The sequence below is a fragment of the Alligator mississippiensis genome, chromosome 5 (genome assembly GCF_030867095.1).
Source record: "Alligator mississippiensis isolate rAllMis1 chromosome 5, rAllMis1, whole genome shotgun sequence".
Taxonomy (NCBI): Eukaryota; Metazoa; Chordata; order Crocodylia; family Alligatoridae; genus Alligator; species Alligator mississippiensis.
The window spans coordinates 28574921-28595266 of record NC_081828.1 but is presented as its reverse complement, the minus strand read 5'-3'; the positions used below and the strand labels follow the sequence as shown (position 1 = coordinate 28595266).

The 20346-nt window shown below is 45.0% G+C and overlaps 1 protein-coding gene across 1 annotated transcript; it reads left to right on the top strand.

The window, feature by feature from the left end:
• The first annotated feature begins 1542 nt into the window (after positions 1–1542).
• C5H1orf52 (chromosome 5 C1orf52 homolog) lies at positions 1543–5296 on the top strand. Its single transcript, XM_014594593.3, has 3 exons — positions 1543–1969; positions 2461–2668; positions 4733–5296. The coding sequence occupies exons 1-3, from the start codon at positions 1691–1693 to the stop codon at positions 4807–4809; spliced, it is 564 nt and encodes a 187-aa protein (XP_014450079.3). The 5' UTR covers positions 1543–1690; the 3' UTR covers positions 4810–5296.
• Positions 5297–20346: the final 15050 nt, after the last annotated feature.

Below are 20346 nucleotides of genomic sequence, written 5' to 3'. Positions count from 1 at the left end.
TAATTGCTATAACCTGATTTGACTGAAAAAAGGTTAAGCACTCACTGATCCATTTGTTCACCAGCTGAACTTCCTCCTGCTGTTGGAGAGAAGGTGAGGGGCTAGAAATTAATAGCCTGTGGTTGTTGCTTTTAGGACTGATGCCTAGCTACTATGAGCCTATTCCCTTATTTAGCTAGAATAATTTTATTCAGATGATAAAACCACAAACCTTCAAGCATGTGGGAAACTAACTGGAAAAGGAGCAGGTTGCAGTGCATAAGTTAGCATAGGAAATATTCTGCCACAGGATGTAGAGTGGGAGTGCTCTATAGCTTTCTAAGTCAGAGCCACGTCCTCTGGCCCACAGGGCTCTCCATGGGTCCAAGAGTTTGGTAGTAGGGGGTGTAGTGGCAGTAGTAATTGCTACGCCCCTGCTGCCAAATTTCAGGACCCATGGGACCCTGCAGGCTGCTAGATGGACTAGCTGTGCCACTCCTCCTGCCCCAGGGCAAAAGCTTGAATACAGCTGTGGTAGAGTCAGTGCATATAATTGGGTGGATTCTCAGTAGGGCTATGCAAAATTTTGCCTGGTGTTTTGTTTCAAAGCTGTTTCAATGTGTTTTGAGCTCAAAACAGTGAAAGTGAAATAAAACAAAAGCCTTCAAAACAAAACAAGGGTACTCGAAGCGTTTTGAAAGTTTTGAAACATTTTGAGTTTTGAAATCAGGTTTACTTAGCTTCAGCACCAGTCCCAGCTGGTGGCAGCAGCAGCCTCCTGTGATCCAGCAAGTAGATGGGGGGCTTGCTCGTACCCCCATAGGGGCTGTGCTGGACTGCTCCCGGGGGTGCAGGCCCCCAATCTGCCTGCCAGATCACAGGAGGCTGGTGCTAGCAGCGGTGATCTTCCCCGCACTGAGTGCAGAGTAGTAGTCTCTGAGCGAAATGTTGAAACAGCGAAACAGAACAGTGCTTCAAAATGAAACGACACTTGATTCGAAACACTTCCCTGGAAGCGGAAGTGCTGTTTTTGCACAGCCCTAATTCTCGGCTGCCCTGAGGGACCCTGCAGGCCAAAGGAGTTTGCCTTTTCCAGCTCTTATATGTGACACTCCCCTCTATAAAGCATCTGGTATTTGGAGAGCAGGGTATGTTTCGGTGCAGTGAGATGTGCTTTGATTCGAGGAGCAGGCGGTACCGAGAAGGGTTGAGCTGGTTCATAGCTTAGGTCTCTCTAAAGAAGGTCCTGGCAGACCGCGTGGTTACCGTGGGACGGGCAAGTGCAACCGCCTCGGGTTTGGACCTGCCCAAACTAGGGGAAATGTCTCAAGAGAAACGTGCAGTTGCAGAGCTGACCTCGGGCGGACTGAAGCCTCCTGGCGGTCGGGGAGGCGAGGGGGGCGCACGTGGCAGGCAGCGCTGCCCGGCGGGGTCACGAGCTAAGCCGGTCTCCGGCCTGAGCTCCCGTTTCTCTGTGGCCCAGTGAACACGAAGGGGCGGCCTCCGCGACGACTCCGCCCTGCCAGCGGGTCGAGGAGGAGGAGGAGGCCCAGGCCGGGTTCAGCCGAGCGCCTGCCCCGGAGCCAGGGACTTCCGGGCTCCTCGCGGCCGCCGCCGCTTCCTTCCTTGCCCGGCCCGGCCCGGCCTCGCCCCGCCCCGCCCCGGGAGGCGGGGCCGCGTTTCCGCGCGGGCGGCCCGGCCAGGCCCCGCCATGGCGGCGGAGGGGAAGGATCCGCTCGGCTACTTCGCGGCCTACGGCAGCGGCAGCAGCAGCTCGGACTCGTCGGACTCGGAGTCGGCCGGGCCCGCGGGCGCGCCGGGGCCGGGCGGCGAGGGGCCGGGGCCGGGCGGCGGGAGCCCGGGGCGGAGGCCGCGCCTGCCGCCGCCCGACGAGCTGTTCCGGAAGGTGTCGCAGCCGCCCGCCTTCCTCAGCAACCCGCTGCAGCGCCACATCGACTGGGACCGCCGCGTGCTGCGCGCGCCCGAGGAGGTGCGGGGCCGGGGCCGGGGAAAGCTCTGGGCAGGCCCGGCCGCCTCCCCTCTCGGCCCCCTCCTGACGGAGGAAGTGGCGCCCCCCGGGCCTGTGCTGCCCCCGCCTCCTGCCCCCTGTGTCTGCTGGTTCCCGAGCCTCCCTCGGGCAGTGCCGGTGCCGGCGGAGGCAGCCGGCTGGAGGGGCTTGTCCTGACCGGGGCCAGGGAGCTTTCTCCCGCGTGGAGCAGGGGCAGCGGCGGGTACGGCCTGTACCCAGGACCTCTCCAGCATGTATTGGCAGCGCTTCATAGAAGCAGGACTGGGCTGCTGCAGTTCCCCTTGCCTGACCTGTCTGGGCATTGGGTCGGTGTTGTGGGGTGACAGTAGCAGTACATGGAGCTCAGGTGATGGGCTGGACAGGGCTGGGGACCTCTGGGGGGGACGTCCCTTCCAGACCTGCTTCTCTGGTTCTGTGGCCCAGTAAATGGCGTCTTGTGTTCACTTCCGCAGCCGCCTAAGGAGTTCAAGGTGTGGAAGACCAACGCGGTGCCCCCACCCGAGACCTACAGCATCACCGAAAAGAAGGCGCCTCCCCCTCCTGAGCTGGATATGGCAATAAAGTGGTCTAATATTTATGAGGACAATGGTGACGATGCTCCACAGCAGACCAATAAAGTGAAATTCTTACCAGAAGAGGAACAAGAGCCGGTAGGATCAGGTAATCACATAACCTGGTAAAAGGCCCCAAAACTAGTGGTTCTGTGACTCCTGCGTTTGAATTTCCACCATTTGCCACCCCCACCCCCCCAAGACTGCCCCTAGACCCTATGAAAGGCTGTGTCTAATATATTTAAAATACTAGATTGTTTGTCGAAGGCATAAGAAGATAAAGAATTGCGTGTGAAAGCCCAATAAAAATAATCCTTCTAGTCAACTAAAAGATTATCATGATTTGAATCAGCTTTCTGAATAGCTATTAAGATAAAAATATTTCAGGATGGGATAATATCTTTTTCCTAAGCAATCTTATGCTAATCTGTACACTTTTTCATAGTACAACACCCAGGATTTTAACTGTGTTGATTGCTTCTCCATGGCTGGGTGGAGGTTTTGGTGATGTTCTGCTCAGATTCTGTACCAAAATCCTGAAGCTTCCCTTGTATTAGATTTAATGTTTTTATCATATTAAGCTTTATCATTCAGACTGCAGTTTTATCATGGGGAAGATAAGACAACAATCATAATAATATACTAGGTTATTTAGAGGACTGTAAAGGAGTTGGATGCTTGTACAGTTGCCTGCAGAGTTAGGGACCAAAATTTCATAGATTGGGACTTGAAACCATTGGTGGCCAAAGAATTCAAGACAGTCCATTAAAAATCTGCTGCTCTAACACATCATTAATGTGGCTCACTGCTTCTCTCTACATCACCGATAAGGGTGGTCTGCCTTACATTGCTATTTTCTCCTTGTGTTGTCATGTTATAACATGGCCGTACTTTCCACAGTCACATCAGGATGTGTGGATCTGCATAGTAACAGCATTTCTTCTGAAAAGCAAGATATATTAAAGGTGGTGTAGACAAGTAGGCTCTGCTACAGAAATCTTTGAGCAAGGGCTCTGGTGAGCTGTTTTTCCTCCTCCCCTTGTACCAGTTTCTTTAGAGCAGTCATATCTGGTTGCCTCACTACTTCCCCCTCTCTCTAAAATCAAGCTGGCTGAGGAGTATTTGCAAGGGTAGATGAATGGCTTTGCGCCATATACAGCCTGTCTCTTTGGGCCTGAACTGAGGCTGCCAAAAAGGCACTTGGATTCCTGATACCATTAGCAGGACTAGGAAATGACAACAGATGCTGGAGAACTTTTATTTTCATATTTGATCTGTAATCCTTTTCTGTTCATCTTAAAGTTTGGATTGAGGGTTTATACTGTCAAGACTTTAAAAAACAAAACAAAGCAGTAAGAGTGTACTCTTCCACCCAAATGTCTTGGTGGTGTAAGCTCTGATGGCTAGGGCTGTAAGAATTCAGAAAATAGCGTGGAGCAGGGGTTGGTTGGAGTATTTTAAATTTGGCTGAATATAAGCATATTTGCCTCTTGCATGAAAATAAAGATAGCTTATGACAAACTGTAGAGAGTGGTGCTAAGACTAGAAAATTATTCTTTTGAAACGGCTCTGATAGAATTTCAGGTATCTGTGGAGCATTTTAGGTTTTCTCACTGAGACCTTTGACAAAGGGAACATCATCTAGAGATATTGCTAGACTGCTTACTTCAGTCTGTTGCTCTGGATGTTAGCTCCCACATACTGATGGCTCTTTTTGTTTCTACACTTACTCCACTCTTTGCCCCACCTGACCTTCATGTCTCTTCCTCCTATCTTGGCCTCCTTCATCCCTCCTAATAAATCCCCAGTCAAAAATTTAAAAAAGTGAAATGAACTGAATGCCACTTGGAAATGATCACAGTCTGCTTGTCTGTTTCCATTTCTACCCTTTGTCTGTTTAAAATAGGAGCTTCTTGGAGCAGGGACTCTCTTCAGTGTCTAGCAAAATGGGATCCTATTTTGATTTGACCCCTAGGCACTCTGATAATACAAAGAATATGTTTGTATGACTGTTGTGCTCTTTGCGTCTTTGATAACATCCTCATTCTTGGAATGTACTAAATGCTCCTTTATTTTGGCAGGAGGATAAGGATATATGACCAAAGATATTGAACTTGCCAGCTTGAGCTTGCATATTGTGCCTGCATTGATTAATGCTGTCTTTTATTTAAAGATGATGAAAAGGATGAACCAGCTTCTGCTAAAAAACGCAAACTAGACACGGGGGAGCAGACAAAAAAGAGGAAGTAGTAAACGGGACTTAACTGCATTTGGCCCTAATGAAAATTTCTGTGAACTTTGATGCCACTACTGGAATGGGAGACACATGTTCTTTCACTCAATTTCTATCACCTGCTGTTTAAGGAATTTTTATTTCTGTAAAATGTTTGTCATTTGAAAAGCACAAAGAGTTAATGGATCAGTGTTGTGATAGAAACTTGCATCCTCTGAACGAAAATTAAGTCCATTTATTTAAAACAGAGTTTCTTAAGGTATTGTGATGAATACTTGTGCTCGTGCAAGGTAGGGCTTTGCAGTATTCTATTTATCAAGAAACATGCTGACTTTTGGTGTAAATTTTTCTCGACTGATCTTCCATTGTGTTAAAACCTTTTATAAAGGAACGTATCTTTAAAATGTTTTAAGTAATGTATTGTGATACATATTTGAACTATGCTGTTTTAAAATGTATGTAAAGAGTATATATAGATGAGTGAAATAAAACTACATTTGAAAACTTGTGGTATAACTATTGCATTGTATGCCTAATGAGCTCAAGGGACACATTCTGTGCTGTGTGCCTTTCAGTAGTATGTTATAGAGCAGGGGTTGTCAACCAGGGGCATGCATACCCCCAGAGGTACTTGAGAAGGCTCTAGGGGGTACGTGCGGGCAGGGATGGACTGCCACTATGCACAATCCCATGCTGCCACGCAGGTGCTGCCCACCTAGCCGGAGGGGGGGGGGGGAGGAGGGGGGAGGAGGAAGCTTGCACACAGCAGCTGCCACTCCACATTCAGCCATGCGCCCCCCTGCCCCCACTGCATCCGGTCATGTACCAGCCCCTCCCCTTGCCCCGCCCCACCCCGCTTTGCATCCAGCTGTACACCTGCTGCTCCCCTCTGTTGCTGTCCGGCCACCAGGGGTACGCTGCTTGGCATTTGGCTGCCAGGGCTATACTGATCCAAAAAGGTTGAAAAGCCCTATTATAGAGATTTGACAGATGCCTCGAGGTTTAATGTGTAATAAACAGATGTACTGTTTCCTTCAGGACCATGGCCTTCAAAAGATTTAAACTGAAATTTAGTGTTTGAAACTTATGTGCCTTTTGCCTGAGCTAGTGCCTTATGAGCCTAATTAATACATCAGGAAATTTTTCAGTATTACTGAATGGAGACATTGCATTTTTTTTTTTTTAAATCAAAATGGAAAACAAGAGGTGAAATGCAAACATACAGAAATTGTCACCCACTTTCCTTTACTTGTAATCACTGTTGCTAATAACATCCACATCAGCATAAACACTTTTGGCAAAGTCAGATTAATTTGTTATATTATCACACCCTGGGAAGTTTGGCAGTAAGCAGGCAATCGTGGCCTCTGTTTCAGAAAGCAGAATTGAGTTCAACAGCCTGCAGAGGTTATTTCATATGGTTGGGACATCAACCCAGATCTTGCGATCAGGAGTCAGTGAGGCCTGTTCAGGTATAGCTAAAGGATTTGTTTTGTTTTTTAAAAAATCCCAGCAAAAAAGTGTTTTTTTCTTTCCCTTACAGCCTCCCATCTTTATAGCAGAAAAGCTTCTGTGCTGCTACAAGCCTATGATTTATTTTAAAAAAAGCTACTGTCAGCCATTCACATTTTTAGTTTCGTCATCTTATTTTGGTTAATTTTAAGGTGTTGGGATAAAAATTTAAAATTATTTGTGCATAGAGAAATTCATTAATGTGAAAGTGATTTTTTTTTTCATCCTTTATCTTCAATGTGAGACTTCTTAGGGATTTTAATCACATTTTTTGTATTATCAAGAAATATGTGAAAATACAAAGCAACTCTTTACATGGAATCTATGAGCTCCAGAGCTGTGATAATTGTAACTATGTTGTTTGTATTGTTCTAATAGCTCTTGGTCCTCCTGCAACTGCAGTCTACCAGCTTTCCTTCCTGATTTCATGGACTCTGGGCCAGAATCTTTGATGCATTCTAGACCTTTCTGCAATTGTGACAGTTCAAAGGAGCCAGAAGGTAATCAGAGCAGTGGTGCTCAACTTTCTGGCCTCATAGGTTGGTATGTAGTTAGTCTGTGGGTGCCATCTGGCATGCCAGCACAACCCCATGTGCTGGATCTGGCCTTGACACAACCCCATGTGCCAACATGATCTGGTGTATGGGATGGTGTCATCCAACCTGCAGTGTCCTTACATCCCCGTGGGCTAGAGGTTAAGCAGCACTGTAGTAGAGCATTCCTTGTTGTCACGGCAGGGTCCTTCAGGAGGGCCATGATCTCCTCAAGGCCCTCTCTCCATGCTAATTCAGCCCAAGGGCACCCTCCATACTCGCCCGCCATGTCTTTGCTCTTAAGGAAAATGTAATAGGGAGGCTGCCTTGCATCTCCTCAGGCACGTAAACTCCTGGACCCCTCATAGGTCTCCCCGTACGATGGGTGCTGCTCAAGCACCCTAGCCTTGTGGGCTACACGTGGCTCCTACCACCCCTAATACCACGCCCCAAGCCTCGCTGGTGTACCTGACGTTGGTGTGTCCTTCTCTATATAGTCTGCCCCCTCTCTGGGGTCTTCTCTCACAAGGCACTCCCCTCTTCGGGGCTCGCCGTGCCCTCCTTGGGCTTCCTAAAATGCTGCCCCCCTTCTCTGGGGCCTTTTCTACCACTGCCCCTCTTCTCTGGGGCCTCTTCTAAAAGTGTTGTCCTGCTCAGGGACCCTTGTCCACTTTGGGACTCTCACCTCGAGCCTCGGGTCTTCCAGGCCCACCGCACTGCTTCCCCTCTTGCAGGATGCTGTGCTGCTATCCCGTTTCCTTGGGGACCACTGCAGCACCCTGTCCTTCTCTTGGGGCGCTGTGCTGCTAACCCTTCCTGTCTGGGTCCACCGCAGCACCCTGCCCCTGTCCTGGGTTTTTCCCTGCAGCGCTAGCCGATTACCGGGCTCGCTTTGCCCGTCCTGGGCTCCTCACATATTGCTCCTCTCGGGCTCCTTGTGCCCGCCTTGGGCTTCCTAGTAGTGCTGCCCCCTCTTTGGGGCTCACTGTGCCCATGCTGGGCTCCCTAATAAAGTCGTCCCCCTCTCTGGGACCTGTTGTGCCCACACTGGGCTTCTCCACAATGTCCAATATGGCGCTCCCCCTCTTTGGGGCTTGCCGTGCCCACCCTAGGCCTTCTCAAAACGCCCCTCTCTGGGGCTGGGGTCTATGCACCCCGCACACAACCCGGGGTCTCGGTTCCCTGCCCGCAACCCACTGGTTGCACTCAGTTGCGCCTCCACTGGCGCACAAGCTGCGCCTTCACTGGCGCTAAGGCACCCCGCCCCTATGGGGTCCCTATAAGGCCTCCTCCAACCCCTACAGCCTCACCCAAGCCTCCGGTGTAAAATACACAAATGCAAACTCAAGCCACCTGGCTATAACGCAAACTCAAAGCCCTATGACTCCAACAACATTGCTCCATATCAGCAGTACTTGCTGCTAGGCTCCTCTCCACATCCTCACTCCTGGAGCTGCTGGCAGGCCACTGCCAGCCTGGCCTTGACTCTTAGCTTTATAGGAGCCAGGCCCTGCCCCCTACAGGCAGCTGATTCTTATTAGTCGCCCTGGCAACCTGCAGCTGTACTCATTATGGCTGCTGGGGCTTTTCCCCAGCAGCTTTCCCCTCTCTAGGAGTGGGGCAGTGAGGTGTGCTGTGACTTGTGCATTGAGGAGCTTTCTGCTGTCACAGATCCAAGGTAATATGTCCCCCCCAAATCTGGGTTTGAGAGGAGAGGAGGTTCTAGCCAAAGTGCACTGAGGTTGGTTGCTGCAGCTGTCATGGTGTGGGCAAGACTATTTTTCAATGGGGATCCCTTAAAACCATTTTCAGAATTAGGGAAATACAGTGAGAGTGGGTTCTTCCAGTTGAGCCTTTTTTTGTCTTTCACCAACATTCAGCCTAGCTAAGATGAAGAGCAGCCAGCTATTGTTTTCTAGCACATAGATATACAGTCTAGTAAGTGTGAAATAATGCTTTTAGTTAGAAATATGAGAGTTATCTTGGTCATATTTGAATTTGTGTAGTGTGGAATTACCATCAGCTGTGGTAATGAGATGGGATAGAATTTCAGCTTCATATTTAATTTATAAATTGGTATCTGCAGCAACCTACTGCTTTTGCTAGTCTTTACTACAGTATAATATCACTCTTTTCAACACAGGTAAGGAGAGATTACTCATGCAAACACCAGTCCAACCTGACTACCTAGGAACAGTTTATGGATCCACTGGTTATATTAAGCATGATCTTTTCTGAGTACCACTCACAAAGAAGGGACAGAATTTGTTTCTGAAGTGTAACTATGAAGCCTGAAGTGGGTGAACAATCAGGCTGAACTGAGCCTTCTCTCTTTCATTTCTGCAGTCCTAGGATTGCTGGAGTGGCAATTTCTTGCTTCAGAGGATACTTTTTGGAAAATAATGCTTCTTTGTCAGCAAGGAGCCTAAGTATTGGCTGCTGTACAGAGAAAACTAGAAAGGGGAAGGTTATAGTGTTCTTGATGATATGACATAATATTTTATTTTAATGCTATTTTGTACCTTTGTGGTCTAGTTAACAAGATGAAAATAACCTTTTCCTGGATGCTAACGTCTGGAAAGGAGTTTCTCTGAAATCAACCTTCCTTAGCAGATCTCAGTACATGCAGAGACACTGGAGAAATTCAAGTTGTTCAGACCTTGCGTGAAGTGTTACCTAATGCAGTAGGTTACCTAATGCTTGTGTCTTGTGATAGCTACTGTCTGCTGCTTTCAAGGCCAACTGAGGCAGTTTACAGCTGAAGTGTCAAGCTAGCATCCTGACTAGGGATGCATTCCTGCAGCCAGGGCAGACTAAGAGGCTTTTTTTCCTTGTGCTGTTACTGTAGGTGGCAGTTCAGGCCAGAGGTGATCATTGTAAGTGGCTTCTGTTTGGCTTTCATGGTACTCAGATAGTATTGTGATATTCATAGGACTGAGGCATGTTGAAATTAGCATCCAAACCTAGTGACAAGAACAGGGTGCCTAACTGTCTGCCTTTTAGGTTAATAATGTTATGATGATGGAAGTTGAGAGAAGCTTTGTTAAAGTTGGTAGCCATGATGGGTACCCCAAAGTCAGACTAAATGTAAGAATTAATGAAAGTAAAAAAGTTGCAACATTAGGAACCACCACCCAAAATTCAGGCCAGTCAACCTGAAAGCAAATGAAGGGGCCTGGGTATTATTTGGAAATTAATAAGTCAGTGAGCAGGAGCAGGCACATTTGAAAGGCTAATGGCAAGAGTATTACATGGCATATGTCTCATAGCCTTTACGTTATGCCTACACGATATCTTAGCGCATGCTTCGAGGAACTGATATACTTATGAATGGTCTGTAATAGGCTTGAAGCTGCCAATCTGCAACTGAATCCAGGGAAGTGCAAATTGTTCCAAAAAAGAGAGTTTATCTTGGGCCTATAATCAGGGAGAGGGGAATTTCCAGAGACAAAAAGAAAACTGCGGTTGTGCAGAACTAGCCAACTCCCCAGATACTCACAGATACACCAAGTTCTGTTAGTTTCTGCTCCTGTTACACAGGTTTGTTTGTCAGTTTGCCAGAGTTGTGAAACCATCACAGAAGTTGGGTGAGAAGATGAAACCATGTCAGTGAGCAGCACCGTGTGATTTAACATTTTCAGAGTTGAAAGAGGCTCTTGTGTTTGCTCCTCTCTGTGTCTACTTGTTTTTCAAAACCCTCCTATTATTGGACACCAGTGTTAGTGATTACTGTTTTGGTGGCTGGGGTAGCACTGACATAAGAACAAGAATACAAGACTATACTCAGAGGCAGGGTGGCTTTTAACCACAAAGGCTTCTGGAGGAAATTATTGCATTACTCAAGATTTCTGTCAGTAATTGAACGTACAGGACATTTTCACCAGTATTTCTTTGTGAGAAGAAAGTACATGGTTAGGATAGATTTCACACTTGCAGGAGTACTTTAGATTTAGGAATGCTGAGAATTATGATTTCTCTATCACATGTGGGCCTAAGCAAAAATAGCCATCCTGATATTTTGTTGTAAACAGTGTCCTAACTAGGAGAGGAAGAAATTGGTTATTCAAGGAAATGTGCACACTCTGATGTGTGTCAGTCTTCCCCTCTCCCCCCAAGTTAAAGAACTGCAAATGTTTCTAATAGAAGAATGAATGTGGGATTGCAAGGATGGACTCTGGAGCAACTGGAAAGTTTCCAATGAGTGCATTAGAATAATGTATGACTGGAAAATCATTGGCAGATGGAGCCATTGTGGAGTGTAATATCTCCTCACAATACAACAGGGAAAAGGTTTCTGGTCATATGGCAAAGCATGGAGTAGAAAGATGGAATTTCATAAACACAATGGGAAGAAGTGGTGAATAATGGGTTTACATACCATATTTCACAGTGTATAAGTCTATGCAATGTATAAGTCAACCCCATAGTTATGATTTAAAAAGTTAGGATTTTCGTAGATCCAGTGTATAAGCTGACCCACATTTTCTAATGATCCATTTGTAAAAAATTGCATGTACAGTAAGTATTCTCTTGTAGCGAGAAGAATTCAGAATGAACAATCGCTGCCAAGATTGTTTCTGATGACTGTCATGCTGACTACCACAAGCTGCGGGTTACATGCAATGCACAATTTAAAATCCCTCAGTCACTTCCATCATCAGAAGTGTCGGCCCCAAACAGTTCCATCCAGTCATCCAAATGATTAATTTGCTCCTTGCCATTCCTCATTTTGATCTTCATCACACAACAAAATATCATCCTTCTCACCATCCATAGAATTACTGATCCCGCACTTTTTGAATGAATATGAAATGGTATCTGGTTTAATATCCTTCCAAGCCACAAGAACCCACTGGCACACAGTTGCTAAGGTGACTGCTTGCATGTTTCTACCTTTTGTGTACAAATGTTGGCTGCTCATCATCCAATTTTGCCATTCAATGCTAACACAATCTTTGAAGAGTTTGTTTAAACACACATCCAATGGCTGTACAATCAATCGGCCTTTCTCCATAGCTTTTCAATCCTTTCTCCATAGCCCACATTTTGACTTGCAGTTGAATGGTGTTCCTTATTACAATTCTGCCAGACTGTCATGGTTCATTGACCCAGTTGGCAAGGTCTCTTTTGAATTCTGGCTGCTTTCATTGCTTTCCACGATCTATACACTTGTCACAAGGCATCTTCTTAATTTTGTTAATATTTTTCTACCAGTCATGCACCAATTTCTCATTTACACCAAACTGATGGACTGCAGAACTGTTGTTATTCTCAAAAGCAAAGTTAACAACTCTTGTCGTGAATTTGGTGTCATATTTCATTTGTTTTGGTGGCAGTTTGAGTATCATGTTGTATGGATTAACTGTGTAATGGGTAATATATAGGCCTGAGAGTGACACTTAAAAGTGTAATGGGATAATTAAGCTTAATTGGATAGTTTGGGGTAATTAAGTTCATTCGGTCTTTGTTAAAATAGTGCTGAATCGCGAGTCTAAAACAATAATGTAAGATGATTAAAGAGAATCATTGGGGGATGTGATTACGGTAACTAATTAATGTAATTAGTGTGACCACACCTCATGCTTGTTTCAAAGACTAACAAACTTTGAAACACAATATTTTTTATTTCAAAATATTGATACAGCATGTAAGTCGAGGTGGAAATTTAAGTGTAAATATTTTGGCTTCAAATGTTGATTTATACACTGTGAAATATGGTATTAGCCAGTTGTACCAGATTCATTGAAGAAAGGATACTTTGAGGTCATCAATTTTCTAACAACAGAATAATCAGAAATTTGACAAATCTTAGCTGTGTTAAGAGAGAATCTCTGTTGAGGGCTGGCGGGGATGTCTGCAGAATGTAGAAAATGGGTGCAGGAAATATGCTTGTCTTGTAAAGAAGGTACCTCTCCTCCCCTAGCCCCAAAAACATGGTTTATGCATCATGACCATCCTTGGAAGCATGTGAGGAACAGGATACAACCCAGTGGTAGAGTCAGGAATAGAACCCACCTGTCTGAAGTCTCAGCATGCTGCCATTAGCCTTTTGGATGACCCTTGTTTATGCCTCAGTTTTCCCATCAGGAATCTATTGATGAAAAGGTCTGTGGTAGGAACTGTCAGATCCATAGCTTTGAAACTGAGGCTATAACCTCCTTGCAGCTTTGAAAGCAGATTCATGCCTTTCAGCAACTGTGCCAGAAATGAATCCTAAAGATCTTCAGGTTGAGGGAACTTCATTAGCTTAAAAATAAACCAGATATCATTGAGATACATTTACATTGGCAATGGATTGTTGCTTAAAATTACCGATCTAACTTCTTTGAGCTTTTCATTAGATGTCTTTGACATCCTTTTCTAGAGTATTTGAATTAATTTTCTTCCAGATTTCTTCTGGTAGCTTGATATCCTCACCTTTTTCATAAAATAGCCAAGGAAGGATAGATTTGTAGACCTGGTTTCTAAGGAAAGGAAAATCTCAGGTGAATGTAGATAAATCTTCCTAGTGTTAATCAACAGGTTTACAGAGCCTATGGTGGGAGCTTAACATGGAGATGTGACATACAGCTTTATTCACAAGGATTTGTCTAGCACAGGTGTTGGGAGGAAAACAATTTGAGAAATCTTTTATTAAGGTAATCCCTGCTGGTTCAGGCATACCTAAGAGCAGTTCCAGATACAAGGAACATGCTTACTGGACAGGATTTTTGTTCTTGGAAGCTGGGAGAGTTAAAATGGCAACTCTGTATTTCACATTGCTTCGAACCTAGTCAAAACAGTCCTTGGTCTTCTTTCAGTAAGACATAGCCATCCATCTGCAAACATGAGTTGATTTCCTTTTTTTTAAACTGTGCCATAGTTTCTAGCTCTGCTATATGAGTTATGAAACAAGCATTGGTTTACACAGAGAAGCTTGAAGCAATGTGATGGGGAACTCCAGTTCTTCTCAGAAGCCATTGGGACAGGATTAACTCGGAGGAAAGGCAGCAAAAGGGCACAACAGCTCCCTTGGCTCTCCAGGAAACTAGCGGACCTCCTGTGTCTTAAAAGGAAGACCTACAAAGGATGGAGGACTGAAACCACTGTTGGCTACAAATGTCCAACTCGGGATCCTTAAAATTCTAGTTAATTAGGTGGATTGAAACACTATAATCATAAACCTTGGGTCTGGTCCCCCCCCCCCACCCACACACACAGAGTAGCAGGCTACAGAGTCAGGTATACCTATCCTACAAGCTCTGGAGTCTGTCGTTGAGGCTTCTTTCAGCGTGGTGTTATCTTCCAGAAGGGGGTCGCTGGCTGATCCTTCTGGCTGGACAGGTCTGGTTGAGTTGGAGATCAAGAGGGTGCCACTGAGGGTCACTTTTCACTGCCTTTTATCTGTCCTTGGCAGACTTTGGTGACTCCCCAGTTTTCAGGTTTGCCCAATCCAGGGGTCATTGACCCTCGTGGGACTCCCCTCCGGTGGCTACTGAATGGCATCTGTCAGCCCCAGGGGTCGTCCACATGAACGTGCAGGTTTGGGAGTCTGTTGATGAATTTAGAATAGGACTCTGGGAGTGGTTGATCTGGAGATATTCAGCCCAAAAGTTGGTCTCTGGCGTTTGATTAACTCAGGCCAGGGCTTCTAGCCCTTGATCAGTGACGTTTAGAGATTTCCCGGTTGTTACATTGTCTTCTATTGAGTTCTTCCCTTGGTTGATCTGCAGCTTCCAGGTGATAATTGCTGTCTGCTGGTACTGTGTTACACATTCAATCACTGATTCACTCGCTCTTTCAGAGGCCAGCCTGATACAGGGAAGGACAGTTTGATTCCTGCCCTTATTAACATTGTTACAATGTATAACTTACTAAAACACATTTAGTTGAAAGGTGAGGACTATAAAATATAAGCTACAAATGCCATGGCACACAAATAGATCAAAATACCAAACTACAAGGGGAGATACAAAATGCACACATACAAATTTTAAAACACAATTCCTTATCTTAAAGTGAAAGAGAGAGGAAGGAAGAAAAGGTAGAAAAAGAGAAACATATCCAAAGAGGGGAAAGCAAATGCAGGCAAGAGGAAAAGGGGGCTTTCTGCTACACCACCACCAAGGAGGAATACTCTTCTTTGGTCTGGACCTGCAGAGAGTGAACCAGGAAAGCCAAGGCTGCGATGGAACTCCAGTTAGCTACAAATATCAAGGACAATAAAAAGTCCTTTTTCAGATATGTGGGGAGCTGGAGGAAAAGCAAGGGCAACATTGGACCCCTGCTAAACCAGATGGGACAACTGACAACGATGCACCTGAAAAAGCAAGCTTCCTAAATGGGTACATTCCATCAGTTTTTCACGAGTCCCATGGGATGCCCCTGCCCACTGTGGGTCAGGGAGGCCTGGGAGAGGGAGATTCCTTACCATCGAAGCTAACCTCATGAAGGAACACCTTGACAGGCTGGATACCTTCAAGTCGGCCAACCCTGATGGTTTATACCCAAAGGTACTCAAGGAGCTGGCAAGCATCATAGCTCAGCCCTTGGCACAGATCTTTGAGAGCTCCTGGCACTCTGGTGAAGTGCCCAAAGATTGGAAGAGGGCCAATGTGGTGCCTATCTTCAAGAAAGGGCAGAAAGTAGATCCGGCAAACTACAGGCCCATCAACCTGACCTCTCCTGGGGAAGGTCTTGGAAAAGATTATCAAAGAGGCCATCCTTAACAGACTAGCTGACGGCAATATCCTGAAGGATAGCCAGCATGGGTTTGTTGCAGGTAGGTCTTGCTTGATCAATCTCATTTCCTTTTATGACCAGGTGACCTATCACCTGTACAAGGGGGAAGAGATTGATGTCATATATCATGACTTTAAAAAAGCCTTCGATCTGGTATCCCATAATCACCTCTTGGCAAAACTGGTTAACCGTGGCCTCGACCTCACCACAATCCGTTGGCTGGGGAATTGGCTCCGTGGTCAGACCCAGAGGGTGGTGGTTAATGGAAGTCAATCGTCATGGTGTGCTGTGACTAGTGGGGTCCTTCATGGCTCTGTCCTGGGGCCTATCTTTTTAACATCTTCATTAATGATGTAGATGGTGTCAGAAGCGGACTGGCCAAGTTCACTGATGACACCAAACTCTGGGGTAAAGCATCCACACCTGATGACAGGAGGGTGATCCAGGCAAACCTTGACAGGCTCAGGAAATGGGCGGACGAGAACCTGATGGTGTTTAACACTGAAAAATGCAAGGTTCTCCACCTTGGGAGGAAAAACCTGCAGCATGCTTATATGCTCGGCAGTGCTATGCTGGCTAGCACTATGGATGAAAGGGACTTGGGGGGTCATGATTGACCACAAAATGAACGTGAGCCTTCAATGTGATGCTGCAGCTAGTAAAGCAAGCAAAACGCTGGCTTGCATCCATAGATGCTTCTCAAGCAAATCCTAAAGTGCTATTCTCCTGTTGTACTCAGCCTTGGCGAAGCTGCAGCTGTGTCCAGTTTTGGGCTCCACAATTCAAAAAGGATGTGGAGAAGCTTGAAAGAGTCCAGAGAAGAGCCACGTGCATGATCAGAGGTCAGGAAAACAGACCTTATAATGAGAGGCTGGGAGCCATGGAACTCTTCAGCCTGCAAAAGTGCAGGCTCAGGGGTGATCTGGTGGCCACCTATAAGTTTATCGGGGATGTTCACCAGGATCTGGAGGAACGTCTGTTCACCAGAGCGCCCCAAGGGATGACAAGATTGAACGGTCACAACCTCTGCCACAACTGATTCAGGCTGGACATAAGGAAGAACTTCTTTACTGTCTGAGCCCCCAAGGTGTGAAATAGACTGCCACCTGAGGTGGTTCAAGCACCCACTTTGAACGCCTTCAAGACATGTTTGGATTATTATCTTGCTGGGATTCTATGATCCCTGCTGACTTCCTGCCCCTGGGGCAGGGGGCTGGACTCGATGATCCTTCAGGGTCCCTTCTAGCCCGAATGTCTATGAACTCCTTGAGTAAAGACAGCAGGTGTAAGCCCTCAGTGAAAAAATAAGGGAATCTGCCCATAAGAGAAGCAGAGCGTATTGGCTTTTTTAAAGTAGGTCATTTCCCTGAGCACAAAATCGAATCCATGTGACTTTAGTGACTTAGGGTAGGGGAGGAAAGAAAAACATTCTGTAAGCACTAAAGTTTTGTTCTCTTTCTCTTTGCACAAAGCTGTTCCTGTAGTAGTGTAAACTCTACCTGCTGTCTTTACTTGAGTTCAGCCCAAAGGAAACTAAGCTCTCTGTTTAAATTTCCTGCAAGCTTGTGCTGGAAATACTGGTTTTATAGTTGCATGTCAAGAGCCTGCTGTAGTGGTTTTGCACTCAAAAGTTGCTTGCTTGATCTGTACCCAATATGTTCTTAATGGGAGAGCTATGACTAACCTGGTATGAGATCCTGGGTGAAGCTACACGAGATGTTTACCATGGAGTTGCCTAATTAGCTCCACAGTAAATGTGTGCTATCATCATGTGAACCTCTGTTAGGGACCATGAAACTAATAAACTCCTCAGCAGGGTAGTACTTGTAAAAACCCTACTGCAGAATATTTTTGTGCACAGCAACACATGTAGATGCTGATCCGGCTGGCTGGAGCATGAGGGTGCTTCAGTGTGGGGTCTGTCTGCTAGCTAGCCCCACACTGAAGCACTCATGCTCCTCTGCAGCATGTTGGGCCAAATCAAAGTAACCCTGGGCTGGCAGGCTGACCCCCCCTCTCTCCCGGGGCCCCCTGCTAACTGGGGCTGCCTCTACCCTGCTCAACATGCTGCAGCCCCAGGTGCACTTATACAGGTGCAGGAGCAATAAGCTCCAATGCAATATGGACTGAATTTTAATGCTGCACACTAATAGCAAGTATAGACACCCCCTCTGTGTAGCATGGGGCTTTGGTGCAAATTAGTTCTGCTCTTTCTTTTGCATCCTGTGCTGCAAATGTCTACAAAGACCCTAACCTATTGTACTTCAGGGTTATTACAACCCCCCCCCCCCCCAAGCTGGAAATGTTTGGCTTTGAATAAAGACTTGTTACTATGTTCTTTGCTAAGTACTTTTGAAATAAAAGGCATTTATACTCCTTGTTTTGAATGAAAAAGGGAGAGCGCTCCACTCCACTAGGTAGCCTTTACAAAGGGGAAGGGGGTGCACATGGAGAAGGGCCCAGCAGGCTCTGTTGGCCAAAAAGGATTTTCTTTTAAATTGCTATTATGTAGGAAAAAGTCATGGGTCTCTAGTAACACCCTGTCTCTTCCTTTCAGTTTTTGCTTTGGCAGAATAATAATGTTCTGTATTTAACAAGATTTCTAGTCAAGAAAAATGCACAGGAGCTCTTCTGGGATTGCCAAAATAATACTAATGATAAAACTATTGATTTCAGTGTTAATTCTTATGGAATTTAAGGGGATTGGAAGAGGGTCTCAATCTTTCTTCTGTAGCTATATGTTTAGAGATTGCTTAGGATGGGGCATAGTGTAAAATCTGTTGATGTAATTAATAAGTTTGAGCCTTATGCAAACTAGGGCATTGTTTGTAGGTGACATGTTCTCTTGGTAATCTGCATACACAGTGAACAAAAGATGTGTGAATAATCCAGATGCAAGTGTTCTTTTTAGTAGTAATGAAATAATGCTTTCATCATGCAAAATGTACACAGAGTGTAAACAAGCCAAGGCGCAGAATAATGTCCCACGGAATTAATTTTCAATTACTACACGTAGGTAGTAGTATCACTCCCTACTGGTACCTATCAATTTGTATCACTTTCCTCTGCAGCTGTATAAATAACGCATAGAAATAATAAAATATTCTGAGTTATAAATAGGAATCCATGTAATTTAACTATTATTATAATGATGAAATATGAAAATCGTATGAATCTGGATCAGTTTATATACTCCCATTTAAAGTTATACTTGCTAACTTTCCCAGGAGAGTCCACTAGAGGGTGCCTGAGTTCCAAATGCTATGGTGGCAGTAATTATCCCTGAATTTGGAATACAGGCATGCCTATTCCTTGAATCAACTACTTTACCACTTTAGTGTGTATTTCTCAAAGTGTGCACGTCTGCTTTGGATTATTTTTTTTTTTATTGTAACCCACAATCTTTGATTCTGCTGTGTATTCTATACTACAACTTTTATTTGTACTGTCAAACGCATGTAAACTGCTTTTACATTGTAAAATCCAGTTTTTAGCTGTCTATTTGCTCATTTAGTCTGCAAGTTTTTATAAACGCTGCAAAAAGTAATAACTTAGAAAGATTATGATAACAGATTCACAAAATGAGTTGTACAGGGTTTATAACCAGTTTCAATCCCCTGCTCTTATGTTTGGCCAGTCTTTAAAAAGGCCTTCTTTCATATCTAAAAATTCCTAAGTGAACATTTAAAACAATGTTTAACAGGATGAAATTGTAAAATAAATACTGCTAGCTCCTATGCTCAGCTATGACAATCTAGTGCAGTGGGTATGTGGGTACACATCAGCATAAATTAGCAAATTAATGAGGGAGTTAAACACATTATTTCAAATAATGTAAGAATAAATAAACTCCAGGAGCCACTTGCCAGAGACCTGATGTTTTCATACTCGTCTCTGCTGATTTCCATGTGAGGAGGCATTTTATCAGTCAAAATAAATTTGTGGAGTTGGATCTACTTACCCCTGCCTGAATTCTGTGTTCTCAAAATAAGTCATGAGGAAAATCCCAGCACCTTCTACGCACAATATGTTCTTATTCATGTGTTCAGATATAATACTAAAAGTGTCAAGTTATATGAAAGAACTACTGTATAAACAAAAGACTACTTTCTGGTTTTATTTTGTTTTCACAACAAAAAAATCCTAACCAAAACCATTCAAGTAGAAAGGACTTGGGGTGCTGTAGTCCTGTTCTTCTGTGGGTGATCTGTAACCAAATTCAATGAAATTAGGCTCTGCAGTTTAATTAAAGCTAGGCTATCAAAACTATAATGTTTTCTTCCTTGGTACTCCCTGTATTCTTCAGAAAGGCTGAAATGAGCTCTCCTTTCCTGAACAGAGTTGTGGCAGTACTGCAAGTGAGAGGAAAAGGAGATCCTCTACTGTTTCTATCATAAGGTTAGGCTTTTATCTTGAGTAGCTAAATAGGACTTAATTCATCACAGGCCAGGTGTCTGATGCTTACAAAACTGAAAATAAAATAGGATTTGCCCAAAATCTTGAAATAGCACATGTGTGAAGTGAAACATGCATTATGTCCATCAGAGTAAATGAGACTGTTCATTTGTCAGTGCAAGTGGACAGACTAACTTGTAAACTGGCATTGTTTTAAAGTGGGGGGGGGGGTTTTTGGTACCAGTGTAAAATTGTACAGTGATAGGAGTGAACAGACATGCAGCTGCCCCCTTTCTGCTCTTACAGGCAGACAGTAGTGTAGAGGTGTACCTCAGACTCGCTGAATCGGAGATGGAGAATTATAAAATGTATATGCTCAGGAAAGCTCATGCA

What these genes read in the sequence shown, in the direction of transcription:
- C5H1orf52 (XM_014594593.3), top strand. Translation starts at nt 1,691, where the DNA reads ATGGCGGCGGAGGGGAAGGATCCGCTCGGCTACTTCGCGGCCTACGGC. An exon ending in TGCTGCGCGCGCCCGAGGAG is followed by an intron (nt 1,970 to 2,460) that starts GTGCGGGGCCGG and finishes TCACTTCCGCAG; the next exon opens with CCGCCTAAGGAGTTCAAGGT. An exon ending in ACAAGAGCCGGTAGGATCAG is followed by an intron (nt 2,669 to 4,732) that starts GTAATCACATAA and finishes TTTTATTTAAAG; the next exon opens with ATGATGAAAAGGATGAACCA.